The sequence below is a fragment of the Papaver somniferum genome, unplaced genomic scaffold, assembly GCF_003573695.1.
Source record: "Papaver somniferum cultivar HN1 unplaced genomic scaffold, ASM357369v1 unplaced-scaffold_150, whole genome shotgun sequence".
Taxonomy (NCBI): Eukaryota; Viridiplantae; Streptophyta; class Magnoliopsida; order Ranunculales; family Papaveraceae; genus Papaver; species Papaver somniferum.
The window spans coordinates 1,884,113-1,896,923 of NW_020624377.1; the positions used below are offsets into that span (position 1 = coordinate 1,884,113).

General features: G+C 35.6%; 1 protein-coding gene across 1 annotated transcript; it reads right to left on the reverse strand.

Annotated features, from left to right (window-relative positions):
- Nucleotides 1–123: 123 nt before the first annotated feature.
- On the reverse strand, nt 124–8,927 carry LOC113335857. Its single transcript, XM_026581884.1, has 11 exons — nt 8,787–8,927; nt 8,463–8,682; nt 7,583–7,708; nt 7,294–7,461; nt 6,471–6,600; nt 6,280–6,321; nt 5,473–5,670; nt 5,303–5,345; nt 4,805–4,882; nt 4,156–4,233; nt 124–388 (listed from the first exon to the last, which is right to left on the reverse strand). Exons 1-10 carry the CDS (start codon nt 8,861–8,863, stop codon nt 4,158–4,160), a joined length of 1,158 nt encoding a protein of 385 aa, XP_026437669.1. The 5' UTR covers nt 8,864–8,927; the 3' UTR covers nt 124–388; nt 4,156–4,157.
- Nucleotides 8,928–12,811: the final 3,884 nt, after the last annotated feature.

The following is a 12,811-nucleotide window of genomic DNA, read 5'->3' on the forward strand; positions in this document are numbered from 1 at the left end:
AAATCCATATCACATGAAATGTAATAATGTGACGCATCACGAATATGAGAAGCGTGATATCCGCTTGTTCGGGTAACAACTTGAGAAGTCCTTTGGTTTTGGATTCAGTTTTCAAGAGGGCCACTAAAAGAGTAACATCAGACTACATTTAAAGAAAAACACCAACAGTATACAGTAATAATGAATCGGCTGCTCAGGAAAATACAAAAATTTCAAGCCTAGAATTTTCATCCAGCTCACATACTACAGCTATTGCGTATTTTCTTTGTTATGTAACTTATGTACAAAAAACCTCAAAGGATATAAGGAAATTTGTTACTCACATATGCAGTTTATGGGAGACTTCGTCAGATGTACTTCCTTGCTCATTATATGGATATATGGATACCTATAACAAACAAGAAACCAAAAAAGAATATTATTTTGTGGTTCAAAAACTTAAAACTTGAAAAACAAGAGGGGTATTGTTGCGAAACAAAATTCCAGCAAGAAGATATAAAACAAATAGAGGCCTGCAAGTAACTAAAAGTATAACACTCCACTGTAACTATCTGTAATGCACTGCATTCTGCAAAGTTCAGTGACACATGGATGAAGCTCCCTGACATATATTCGAATTTTAACAAGATCAGTGTATGCAACTAGTTCAGTACAGCCTCGTATATACGTTAGGCAATGGATTGAACCCTGTTGGCCCAAAATCGACTAAATCTCATACATGGAAAACAACATGCAGCATTAGAGTCATTCAATAATGTATTTATGAGACAGTACCAGTAGCCAATGGTACCAAGAAAGCAGAACATCTAGCAATCATTTTGTCTATGAAAGCACCTACAATTCTATACAACTTAAAATGTGTATCCAACTTACAGTGAGATTCATATCCATGTAAAAACAAAAGCAGACCAGTTATCAGTATTTTAGTGTTTACCATTTCCCTGAACTTGCAGATCAGTACAATCCTGATGTAGGGTAGTAGTAATACCCAAACTGCTAGTGTAGTAGTAACTGAAAAGAGTAAACCATAATACCTACAGCATGTGTGTGTGATGGTTATCATCCTATTGTCCATTCTATCCATATCCTCACTTAACCCGTAGACTTTTTGTTGTTCTTTACACGGTATGTTTATATAAGAACCGCTAGACCATCTTATTAGTAGCTAACCTCTAAGGCTTAAGCGAAAATTACAAAGATGCCACCACTAGAGGTAACAGGAAAACAAAGAACACCCAAAAGAAGTTGTCATCTGTATGACCCAGAAACTGAGCTTCCAGTTCACGAGTATTACAGGGAGGATACTTCCGAACAGTGGGGATATCATGATGGTGTAATTATGCGCTGACCCAATGCAGATGTGGGAGCTAGACACGTAAACGATCATCCCGCAAGTGTTGCACAGTAATGAGACTCGTATAAGGTTCTAGCTTACTGTAAAGAGTCTACTCAGAACCCAGTGTCTACTATCGACTCAATTATAATGTTCAGAACAAATTGCCCATTATTTCCAATTAGACAACTCCGGAATCATTTCTCCCCAAGGTCTACATCCAAATTCAAGAGAGCACCAATTAAATTGAAGTTTCACATTCCCTTTTCATTACAGAAAATGGTGTATTTGCATACAAGGTCTAGCCATGATTTGGTGTTTGACTAGAAGGTTTGACCATTTTAAAAGGCTGGATAGTTTGTCCAATTTAGTATTTGTGTACTGCCGTCGACCGTATTTAGGTGATGCCAGTATCCAATCACTAAACTGGACAATTGAATACCCAGATCACAAGCAGGGTTAGAATGAAGTAACCCAAACACCAAATAACCCTTAACTAAAAAAATAAAAATGAAAAAGTCATACAGACTCTACCTGGTGCCCCCAGCTTTTTTCCCCTGCCATTTTCCCCCAATACGTGGCACCCATCTAAACCCTACATCTGGGAATGGTGAACCAGTTTAGGGGAGCAGTGGGTCCTAGCTGAACAGTCATGGAACACGCCATTCCCAAATGTAAGGTTTAGATGGGTGCCACGTAGTGGGGGGAAATGGTGGGGGGAAGTGGGGGCACCGAGTTAGTTTACTGCTGTGTAGGGACATTAGGCATTGCCTCTCATTAGAGTGATGAGTTCAAGTATACTACTGTTAATTAAGCTAGAGCTGACAATGGCATACAGAGATAAGCAATAAAGATATTCAACTTATTTACAAGTCAAACAGTCCCAAATAAAATAGCATTATGTCTTTATTATTTTTACCCTAAATGACAGAGATGTTTGATGTGTCTAAACTTCATAAAAATCTATTCATGAATCTCAACAACTTCCTATTTTCATGCACAAACAATACCCTACTGCAGTTACTCGGTCCAAATAATTAGTACGGAACTCCATTGTGGACCATCATTTTGGCTAACAATGTAAAACCCCAAAAGAAACTACCCAAATTTGCTTGTGTCTGGCTCTTACTACCCTTTCAATTTAGCTCAGGTAAGGACTTCTAAATCAAATTTTTGAGCCATGTTTTGCACGTTTCCAAACTCAAGTAAAGCAAACACAACTTTTACAACATAACCACTTTTTTGTGCAGCTAGCCCCTCGATATTACTGATAAGGACTTAAAACGATCAACTAAAGTTCCCACATGTCACATGGGAGTTCTACTGGCCCAATAACATAACGAGGAAAAATAATCAAGCCACCAAAAATGCTTCTCAGAGAAACAATAGTGATGCATTGCTAATCAAATTCTAAAATCGGCTAAATTCAGAAAAGGATGATGGTTGATTGGCAATCCCCATACACATGGGCACTTAAATTGAAAGTAACCTCGACGCAAAGTTAGGATTTAAGATGGCTCTAAGATGTAACAAGGAAAGCCAATATAAGCTATCGCATCTCAAGCCTCATATGAAATATAAAATTCTACTAAAGCTCCGAGCTATATGAGCAAAACAGGACTTCATTCGAACAAGGCGTAAAAAGTTGAACTCACTAGCATATTTCAACAACAAAACTATAGCCAAAAGTAGCATAACACATTAATCTAAGCAATTTCAGTATACTCACAAGGTTAAAGAAAATGCAAAGTATAAGGTGAACAAGTATGTATGTGCAGTAATTAGGTGAACAAAAGGGAATTAAAACAACAAAGTCAAAACTTAATCCCCCACCCTTTCAGATGCAGTTGTTGCACCTAACACTGCAGTTTGCAGAAAACCTACTACTATTCTAACTTCAATTAAACGCAAAACTAATAAACAAATAGATAAGCAGTTGTTTAATTGTCTTCCCCAAATGCAAAAAGCCTCTCATTCAATACCGAACAATTTCACTGTTATAGTAATTATAATTCAGGAAAAAAGAGGGTAAATGGCTTGGAAGTTGAAATACATTACTTAAAATTACACCTAGATAATAGAGACATCTAAATCTAGAGAACAGACATTTATTTAATTACAGAGAAGAACAAGGAACATAGTTCTAATGAGCATGCATCTTGATCTGTGTATAGTAGAAAAGAGTTGAAAAAATATGTGTACTATGACATACAGAACGACATAGAGCATTCACCTTCTAGTAGTATAACAATTAAAAATAAAGAGACGCTGTAATGGTTCATATTCAGCTCCATACTGCTGTCTCCATTTTGGAGACCAGCGAAATCTATCATGAAGTGTTTATAACACTTTTGTGGTAAAGGTACAGCACTTATATTGTCACCCAACTATATTCCACGTAAATGTTATGAGAGTGCAGGAGAGATGCCACATGTTCAATCAAAATTAGCATGCTTCCTGATAGAAAATGGTAAAGGGGACTCTTGAGTTCTCTTGTCTATCTAGGTTCTTTCCGCAAACAAAACTTTCATTAATAATCGATATCATTTGAAGTGTTAATAATATGACCCATCACGCATAAGAGAAACACGATATTGCCTGCTTTAGTAAGAACTTCAGAAGCACTTTGATTCCGGTTTGGGTTAATCAAGAAAGTCACCTAAGAGAGTAATATCTGACGGCTTCCAAACTAAAACACCGGAAGTAACAATGAATCGGCTACTCAGGAAAATCCAAAGATTTCAAGCCTACAATTTTCATCTAGCTCACATTATACAGCTACTGAGTATACAGCTACTGAGTAAAGAAAATTCGTTACTCACAATCAGTTTATGGGAGCCGCAGTTTCACCATCTCCCTGGACTTCATCATACATTCCTGCTTGCTCATTAAACGAATACCTAAACCAAAATAAAAGAGCAAAAAAGAATATTATTTTAGTTGTGGCTCATATGCTTAAAACTTGAAAACTAAAGGGGTCCATTTGCGAAACAAAATTCCAGCAAGTGGATACAAAAAGAACAGAGGCTGCAAGCCACTGATTATATAATAAGCACTCCACCATTTTCGCCGTGTTACACGGATGAAGCTCCTAACCAATAATCCAATTATAACGAGATTTGTGTATGTAATATGCTCAGTACAGCCTCGTTTTTATGTGGCAATTGACTGAACTGCGTCTGCTTAAAAAAAAATCCCAAGCATGGATAACAAAAGAAGTAGCAGTATAGATTAGAATGAATACATAGACTGAGAGCAATGCTAACTGCTAAAAGGTATTTATGACACCAATACTAGTGGTCAATGGTACCCAAAAGTCAATGGTACCCGAAAACAAAATATGCAATCATTTCGTCTATGAAAGTGCATACAACTCTAACTAACTTAACATGTATATATAACTTGCAAAGAACTTCGAATCCATGTCTAAACAAAAGCAGACAATTTATGTCAGAGTATCTTAGTGTTTACCATTTTCCGGAACTTGCGGAGCAGTATAGTCCTGATGTAGGATCATAGTAATAGCCCAAACTGCTACTGTAGTAGTAACTGAAAAGAGGAAAAAAGTATCAAGTCAGCATACTAAGGAGCACACCTAACAATGGAGAATACTGAGCTAGAGAAAAAAAACCACAATTTAAGCACAACCCAGGACCAGAAACCAACGCACTGGAATCACTTTTTTTTAATTGCTTATGTAAAGATGGTAACACTGCTACACTTAGATTTAACCATCATGTAGGACGTACTTCACAAAAGACCACTTCTTCCAGTGTTCCAAGGTTGTAGACAAGTGAACCTGATAAAATATCATTCTATATACAAAATTCCAGGTTCTTCAGGGTTGGTGGTCAAGTTAGCTACTACCTCAGCTAGCTACATTCGTTTGCTATTACTATAAGGATAAAGAAAACAAAAACAAAAAAAACGAGAAAGATACAATCAAGATGAAGCTGACCAACTACTTACCCAGATGACTCATCGAAAATATAATCACTTTGCAGATCCGCACCTGCACATTCGACAAAAAGAAAAGGTAAGAGAAACTGAGGAAGCACATGGTACAGTGAAACTAAATTTTATAACTTAATTAATGACTTCATTTATCAGGTAAAATATCTTATTAGGACACTCCTTACCTTCTGATGGAAGTTCTTCTCCAACTGAACCAGAAATGAAACCATTCACATCTGATGAAGCATTTGAAACAGGCCCTTTGTCATCTTCGGCAAACATATCAAAGTCGTCATCAGCATTTCCAGATATATCTTGTATGGAAGCGGAACCCGCACCTAAGAATATACCCTCCCTAGCACGAGCTAACCTCTCATATCCTTCTGAGGAAAGCAGAAAAGGTGGAAGAACAAATTGTCAATCACATTGACAGCACTAACCAAGAACCAGCGCTCGCAGAAATTAAAGCAACAGACAAATTTTCCAAAAACATTGTATAGGGTAGAATTCCAAGAACATTGTATATGGTAGAAAAAAGATCACAATCGTCAAAAAGAAAGCTCAAGGGTTTCATAACACTAAAAAAAGGGACGAAATGTTGCAAGGCTTAAACATGTGAACTCTACATTCATCATACGCTAAAGACCTCAAGTACGTAGAATTCTGCCTATGATCGTACTGCTTTTCAATCTGTATCTAGAGCTATACTGCCAGTTGAACTGCACTCAAATCTTTCTAATGAAAATGTACATTCAGATAGCTCCTACCATGCATCACTAAGTTTTTTCAAACAGAGTAGAGGGAGCTCATAAAATTTCTATTAATATACACACTGCAAAAAAAATTCATATGAAAACATTGGTGGCCCTGGTGTGGGCTATTAGCATAACAATGCTTCTCTGACCAAGACTATTTTGGATGACCTCAAGGTTGTGGTAACTAAATTTATCAGTAAAACATGGAATGAGAAGTAAGGCAAACATAAAACTGACCTGCCTCGCGCTCAAAAGCTTCCTTTTTCTCGTTGTAAACATCTGCAGAGCAAAATAAGCACCACATAATTAATGTTACACATCCAAAAGTGAGAGAATTAAAAGAATATACTGCATTGCCTCCATATAATACCAGTCATATACAAGATAACAATGTTACGAATTAGGTTTGTTCATATGAGTATGCGTACCATAATCACCATTATCCATCAGCTTCATTGAGTCTTCTGTAAGCTGATCAAATATAAGTTTTATTTGTTCTGGCATCTTCTCTTTCTTTCCATTCGAGGTGCCTTTCAACCTTTTCAGAGCTTGTAAGACCTGAGAAAATGAAAATAAATAGAAATTGAGATGAATGGAAACAAATAAATGCTAATGAACACCTTGAGCATAGTTAAACAGAGAAATTACATAAAAAACAATCCACAATAGCGAACAGTGTAGTAAGAGAAGCTCACTACTGCTCTTTAACCTGATTACATACTATAATTAATTCACCAGTGGCAACTATTCACTCAAACGTTAGAGTAAGTGATATGATGTACGTAATATGATTCTCCTTTGCCATCAACATCGTAAATGTGGAAAAAAAAAATTGTGCTCAGAGAAGAAGTTTATTATGTATTATTTTTTTAAGTTCCTTTCTTTCTAAGAGGTGGTACAATCCAGAATTTTGGTTGCCATGTCAAGTTTGGCTAAAACCCCTAGCGGAAGTATCAAATTTTCCATTGGAGTTTAATTCTTTTAATATGCTCCACGCAGGTTCTACGAAACATTTTTGACAACTTCAGTGTCTCAGTTATGATTTCTAGTTATTTTGTGTGGAGTCACTGGGGGTAATAAGACAAATACGGCTTTCACAGAGACAGGTAACAAGAAGGCCGAAAGTACTGACATCGCAGTGAGGTAGATGATCAGCTTTAAGAGCGATGACTAAATGCAAACTAAACAGACTTGAGTTCAGCGAAAAAATGCATGGGCAATATCTGGTAATTCGAGGAAAGCATAACTTACAGTCTCCTCTGGCTCAAGAAGGTCTGCGATACGCCTCTTGAGTTTTCCAACATCATCAGACGAAAGTTCATCGGCTTCCTCGTCATCTTTTACCTTATTAAAGCTTTTTTCAGCAAAGCTTTTTGGGGCAAAATTTGATTCAGCGTCAACACTATCCAGCCATGCATCCTACAAATACATAAGAAGTGTAAGAGGTCCCATCCAACAATGGGAAGAATGTAGATGAAATGAAGAGGTCGCTGATGATCGTCATCATCAGAACAAAATAATAAGACATTTTTCCTTTTACCTTAACGCCTTTGTCAGTGGCATAATGAACAAAATTGCCGTTTTCATCAAAATAGCCATCCTCTCTCTCTTGTTCCAGGTTAAATGGCTCTATGACGGTTCCATCTTCCTCAAAATTAGTGTTTTCCTGCCAAAGGTAAACCTTTGTTATCACTTGTCCAGTAATTGATTTTACCGATAACATCTTTGATTACAGAACGTCCCCAGTCAACAAAAACCAATGGTTCCAACTTATAAACTCATGATGCATTGGTGAAACTGTACTGTAGGGTGAGGCACCAAAGTAAAGTGTGTTAAATCCCATAATTACTCCTCTTACATCATATAAATTACAGAGGTAACTTATATGAAAAACAATTGCCTGATGAAAATAATGTCATATATAGCATCTCATTATCCAATATATTGCAGACGAGAAGCAGTTTTCGATCAAACCAAACACTAAAGAGTAGAACAATCATGTATGTAATGCAATAACCAAACACCAGTCCAAGTGTAACTTAAAAACCAAACCCACGCAAAAAAAAAAAAATCAATGGTCGCTCAAGGCAAGCAGGAACTGTATCCTAATTATATGACACATATCAACAGATTTCATTTATTACAAGTCACTTCTGTCCATTTTAAATCCTGCCCTACACCACTATGTTGGTCTCTGTAAAAGGTACATCTATGTTCAAAACTTCAAAATGTATACTCCCAGTCACTCTCAATTCAGTCGAATACACAGATAAGATCTCTAAAGGAATAACAAGCTTTAGAGTAAAATAAAGATGCAGAACAGACATCCTAATTACAACATCACAGACACACAAAATCTCATAGAATCAAAAAAAAAAAAAAATTGAAACTATAGGTATTCATAAATCTGCTGCGCTCACCTTATACGTTCTAACTTCAGCTTCATCAATAGCATTTGGCTCTTCACCAGAAATCAAGTCATCAATCATCTGAACTCGCCTCTTGGATCGCTCATGTGCGGCAACTGTCGTATCAAAAATCTCCACTGGTGGAGCCTCTGCCGGTCCACATACAGCCACCTCTTCCGCCACTTCCTCTTTAACTTTCTTCTTCCCTTTCGGAAATCTAGGTTTCTTCTCCCTGTACCTCACAATAATAATAGCAAAACGTAAGAAACAAAACCCTAATCGCAGATAAACCCTAGAAACAGAAAATTAAGATTCATAAATTAGGGTTTTGCTTACACTGGAGGTTTACTGATATCTTCGTCTAAGTACAGTTTTCGTTTATTCGAACGTGATGATGATGAAGTTCCTTCCATTGATTCTTCGGAGTTTCTCTCTTTCTCACTTCTTCAGCGACAAATTTTTATTTTGTTGAAGTAAAGAGAAATTCGGGTCCGGTATATTTATACTAGGGCTGGCGGTGTAGGATATACTATACTTTTTATCCGGGCCGGTTTTGTTTGAGATGGATGGTGATGAATGGACCGTCGATTCTTCTTCCCGTGCTAGGCAATGTAGTATATTTCACTGTAGTAGTGATTCTACCGCTAGGATTACTAGGTAGTCCAGGAAACCCAGTACCGGTTACTCTCTAATCCACCCCTAAAATAAAATTATAATATTTATTCCCTAGTCCAAAACGTGCGGGTCACACAAGACAAGTTTTTCAAAAGTACCAAAAATACCCTTTCTGCAACTCCACGAACAAATCAAATTCAGTTTCTTTCTCTCTTTTTTCATCTCAGATTTGTTTCTCTTTGATTTTCTCTGCTCCTGCGTTTTGGTTCATCACAGTATCTGGTAGTGTCTTTCAATTAGGCTCATCACAGTTATTATCTCGTAAATCATCTGTGCTTCGAAATCAGATTCGAACAAGGTATTTATCTCGTAAATCATCTTCCTCTGCTATTGTTCTTGGAATGTTGATGAATAATTAGGTTTATTCTGATCCGATTTCTATCAGAATAGTTGTCTATGATGTACATTGTTATCTTTCTTTTATGATTTCAGTTTTGTGATGATTTATATTGTTCAATTCAGTTTCCGTTCGATTTACATTGTGATTTTTGTGTGTTTCAATTAGGTATCTTAAAATCGAATTAGGTGAATCTCATATTCGAACAAGGTATGTTACTATAATCACCTTTTCTCTGCTGCTGTTCTGTTTTAGTTTCTTTGTAATCTGATATAGGTTTGTTTTACTGTATTTTTTGATATAGGTTTGTTTTGTTAGATAGATCGTGTAGTAATTTTGTATTCTCTTTTTGATATAGTTGCAGTTCTTCTATTTATAGAAGATGAAACTAAAACATATTTATATGTTGTAAAATATATTCTACATGTTACATACCAATACGTACTGCATATAGCCTGCAAATATATCTTACTAAAATACAGTAGATGCCAATACATATCAATATGTATAACGTATAGGAATTCAGAGACTTAGTTATTCTACATGTTACATACCAATACGTACTACATATAGCCTGCGCTCTTAGTATGTATCGTGCAATACAGTAGATGACAATACATATCAATATGTATAACTTATATCCATTCAGAGACTTAGTTAATTTTTGAAACATTATAAGTCTATCAAAATGTACTGTTTTTGTTGTTTACAACTGTACTGAAAATATGTATAACTTATATACATTACAAGTGTACTGAAAATACTGTTTTTGTTGTTTCTTAGAACATCTTTTGGTTTTTAAAACATTATAAGTCTATCAAAATGTAGTTATTGTAGTTATTTTCGAATAATGAAATATGTTGTTAAGTCTATCAAAATGTCAGTATTTATCACCAGTAGTGAAGTATTTACATACTGAAGTAGTTTCTGGTTATCCATCAGTTTTTTTTAGATGCATAATACATTATGCATTATTTTTGTTTTAGCTGCATAATGTCTTATGCATTACTTTTTTTCACTTTTCTGGTTATGCGTCAGTTTTTTTTAGATGCATAAAACATTATGCATTATTTTGTTTTAGCTGCATAATGTCTTATGCATTACTTTTCTCACTTTTCTGGTTATGCATCAGTTTTTTTTTTAGATGCATAAGACATTATGCATTAATTTTTTTTTGCTGCATAACGTCTTATGCATTACTTTTCTCACTTTTTCTGGTTATGCATCAGTTTTTTTAGATGCATAAGACATTATGCATTATTTTGTTTTAGCTGCATATTGTCTTATGCATTACTTTTTTCACTTTTCTGATTTATGGATTTTTATGCACGTGCATAATGTCTTCTGCATCATTTTGTTTAGTGCATAAGACATTATGCATTATTTTGTTTTAGCTGCATAATGTCTTATGCATTACTTTTTTTTCACTTTTTCTGGTTATGCATCAGTTTTTTTTAGATGCATAATACATTATGCATTATTTTTGTTTTAGCTGCATAATGGCTTATGCATTACTTTTTTTCACTTTTCTGGTTATGCGTCAGTTTTTTTTAGATGCATAAGACATTATGCATTATTTTGTTTTAGCTGCATAATGTCTTATGCATTACTTTTCTCACTTTTCTGGTTATGCATCAGTTTTTTTTAGATGCATAAGACATTATGCATTAATTTTTTTTTGCTGCATAATGTCTTATGCATTATTTTGTTTTATTTTTGTTCGCCTTTGCTGGTGGTGAAGGAGTAGCATCCTTTGTCAATTTTTTCCTTTTGCTTCAGTAGTTGCTGCTGCTGTTTTTCTTTTTCTTTTTGCTTCAGGAGCATCATCTGCTTTCTTTCCCTTGGTTTTTGCTGTTTTTGTAAACCAAAAGTTTTGTACACATTACATATCAGTATGGTACAACATATAACTTGTAAAAATGAAGTAAAAATTGCATACAACATATTGATATGTAGTACACATATAAATTGACATACTAAATTTTAGTATGTATTAGTTAAACAACAATACATTTCAATATGTAACAGTACATATTTTAGGTTTTGGGAATATTGCATGTCAATATGAAGTACATGTTAGACTTTGTTTTTGATTTGATTTACTTTTTTCCTGAGGAACCTTACTCATATAACTTGTCAAAATGAAGTACAAATTGCAGACTACATATCAAAAAGTTTTGTACACATTACATATCAGTATGGTACAACATATAACTTGTCAAAATGAGATTTAACAGTAGGGGAGGTTCATGTTGGTGAATCATCGGTAGACTTCCTTCTTCTTTTCACTGGTGTACGAGATTTAGCAGTAGGGGAGGTTTCTGTTGCTGAATCATCGACAGATTTGCTTCTTCTTTTCAATAGTGTAGGAGATTTAGAAGCAGGGGACGCTTCTGTTGGTGAATCATCGTCAGATTTCTTTCTTATTTTCACTGGTGATGGAGATACTTCAGTAATTTCTTCTGTAATCGTCCTCTTAATTTTTCTACTTGTACCAATTTCTTCTTCAATTGAATTTAATGAAAATTAGGTCAGATACTGAAAGAAGAAGCAATTTCTGTTTCTGATAATGGTGATTTTTCGATCTTTTTCTGATAATGGTGATTAATTGAGTTAGGTTGCAGAAGAGAGACGGGAGCAGTTTTCTGAATGTGAAGAAAGACGAAGCAGTTTGCGTTTCTCAATTGAGAGTTAGGTTGCAGAAGAGATAGAGAATGCAACTGGAAAAAAATGAAAAGAAAACAGACGGAAACTGTACACATCACGTGGTCCAGGGCATGTAGGTAAAATAACATGTTTTTAAACTTTATTTGACTAGCCATTAATTGTTATATCCCGCTGGACCAGCCAGTAATCCGGGTCGGGTTTTCTGGACTAAATAGTAAAGATCTCATTCTACTGTCTTAAGTGGTAGTGACCGGGTTTGGATAGGCTTTCGGTTCTCATCACTCCTGCCATTTTATTTTTGTCTCTCGACTTAACAGGCATGGGCTATGTTGTACTAGGTGGTGTGCAATGGAAAACACACAGAAACTTGCAAGTATACAAGGTCAAGTTTATAGAATAGAAGGAAAGCAGGGGAAAGTCCACAGGGAGTGGGAGCACTATAAGAGAAACCTAAGCTAACAATGGAGACAGTGAGCAAGACAAAGTAATATGGCATACAAAGTGGCAGAAGTAAAGAACCAAAGCAGCAAGGTAAAGCAAAGCAGCAAAGAAAACAGCTAAGAACCAAGGCTTGGAAGCCAAGGGCAGAGGGAGATTTTGTGCACTGTTTTCAGTGCACAGAGACTACAAATTGCAAGACAATAGGCGAGCAACACAGCTAAGAAATATAAACTGAATTTGA